The sequence below is a fragment of the Apaloderma vittatum genome, unplaced genomic scaffold, assembly GCF_000703405.1.
Source record: "Apaloderma vittatum isolate BGI_N311 unplaced genomic scaffold, ASM70340v1 scaffold25122, whole genome shotgun sequence".
Lineage (NCBI taxonomy): Eukaryota > Metazoa > Chordata > Aves > Trogoniformes > Trogonidae > Apaloderma > Apaloderma vittatum.
Window position 1 is genome coordinate 1,817 of NW_009702284.1, and position 761 is coordinate 2,577.

At 52.4% G+C, this 761-nt stretch overlaps 1 protein-coding gene across 1 annotated transcript in view; it reads right to left on the reverse strand.

The window, feature by feature from the left end:
• Positions 1-297: 297 nt before the first annotated feature.
• The window catches only part of CHTF18 (CTF18, chromosome transmission fidelity factor 18 homolog (S. cerevisiae)), a gene marked incomplete at its 5' end in the record, with an annotated part of 5,491 nt that continues 5,027 nt past the window's right edge, over positions 298-761 (reverse strand). Inside the window, 1 exon segment of the mRNA XM_009879506.1 lies at positions 298-439. Within this exon segment, the coding sequence (XP_009877808.1) occupies positions 298-439 (142 nt within the window).

Here is a 761-nt window from a genome sequence, read left to right on the forward strand (position 1 = left end):
AAAGGAAGCGAACTTTTATAGATTTTTTTTGGATATCCTTCGGTATGTTGCAGGACATCATTTTGCAGCAAAACAGGCAAACCACTCCAACCAAGGGTTTATAAATGAAATAAACAGAACGATACTTCATGGTTACTTTTTTAATATAAATTTTATTTTATTTTTTTAACAAAACGAGTAGGTACTAGGAATAAAACAAACAAGGATGTGCAGGCATACACCCCAGCTGTGGGTCAGAAAGCCTAAAGCCATCTTCAGTTCCACCTCTAGGATGTCCCGGGCTCCGTCCCTGCTCGGCTAGAGCAGGTCCTTGATGTAGATGTTCCTCCTCACGGCGTTGGAAACGCCTTCGTTAAAGCGAAACCACACGTCGCTCTTCCCCACAGCCTTTCCCATCTGGCTCTCCACGGAGGCTTGAGGGGCTGTGGGGGTGAGAAGACTGATGTCAAAAACCTACAGAAACCAAGGTAGAACCTGTGCCCAGGCTGCAGGGGCAGGGCGGGGGCAGCAGGGCGGGGGCACGGCGGGGGTTTGCACGGGCAGAGCCGATTCTCCTGCATCTTGGATGTGGAAAAAGCTTGAGGAACCCACAGCCGTGCTCGCCAGCTCAGGGTATTTGCTGACCCTGCGGATGCTGTCACAATCCAGGCTGCTCAATGTCCCCTCCCCAAAGCGCTGATGTCCCCAGGGGGGGAAAGAGCCACCCCTGTGCAGAGTTCAGGGACCCCCAAGCTGTGCCGGTGGCCACTGTCCCGCTGTCG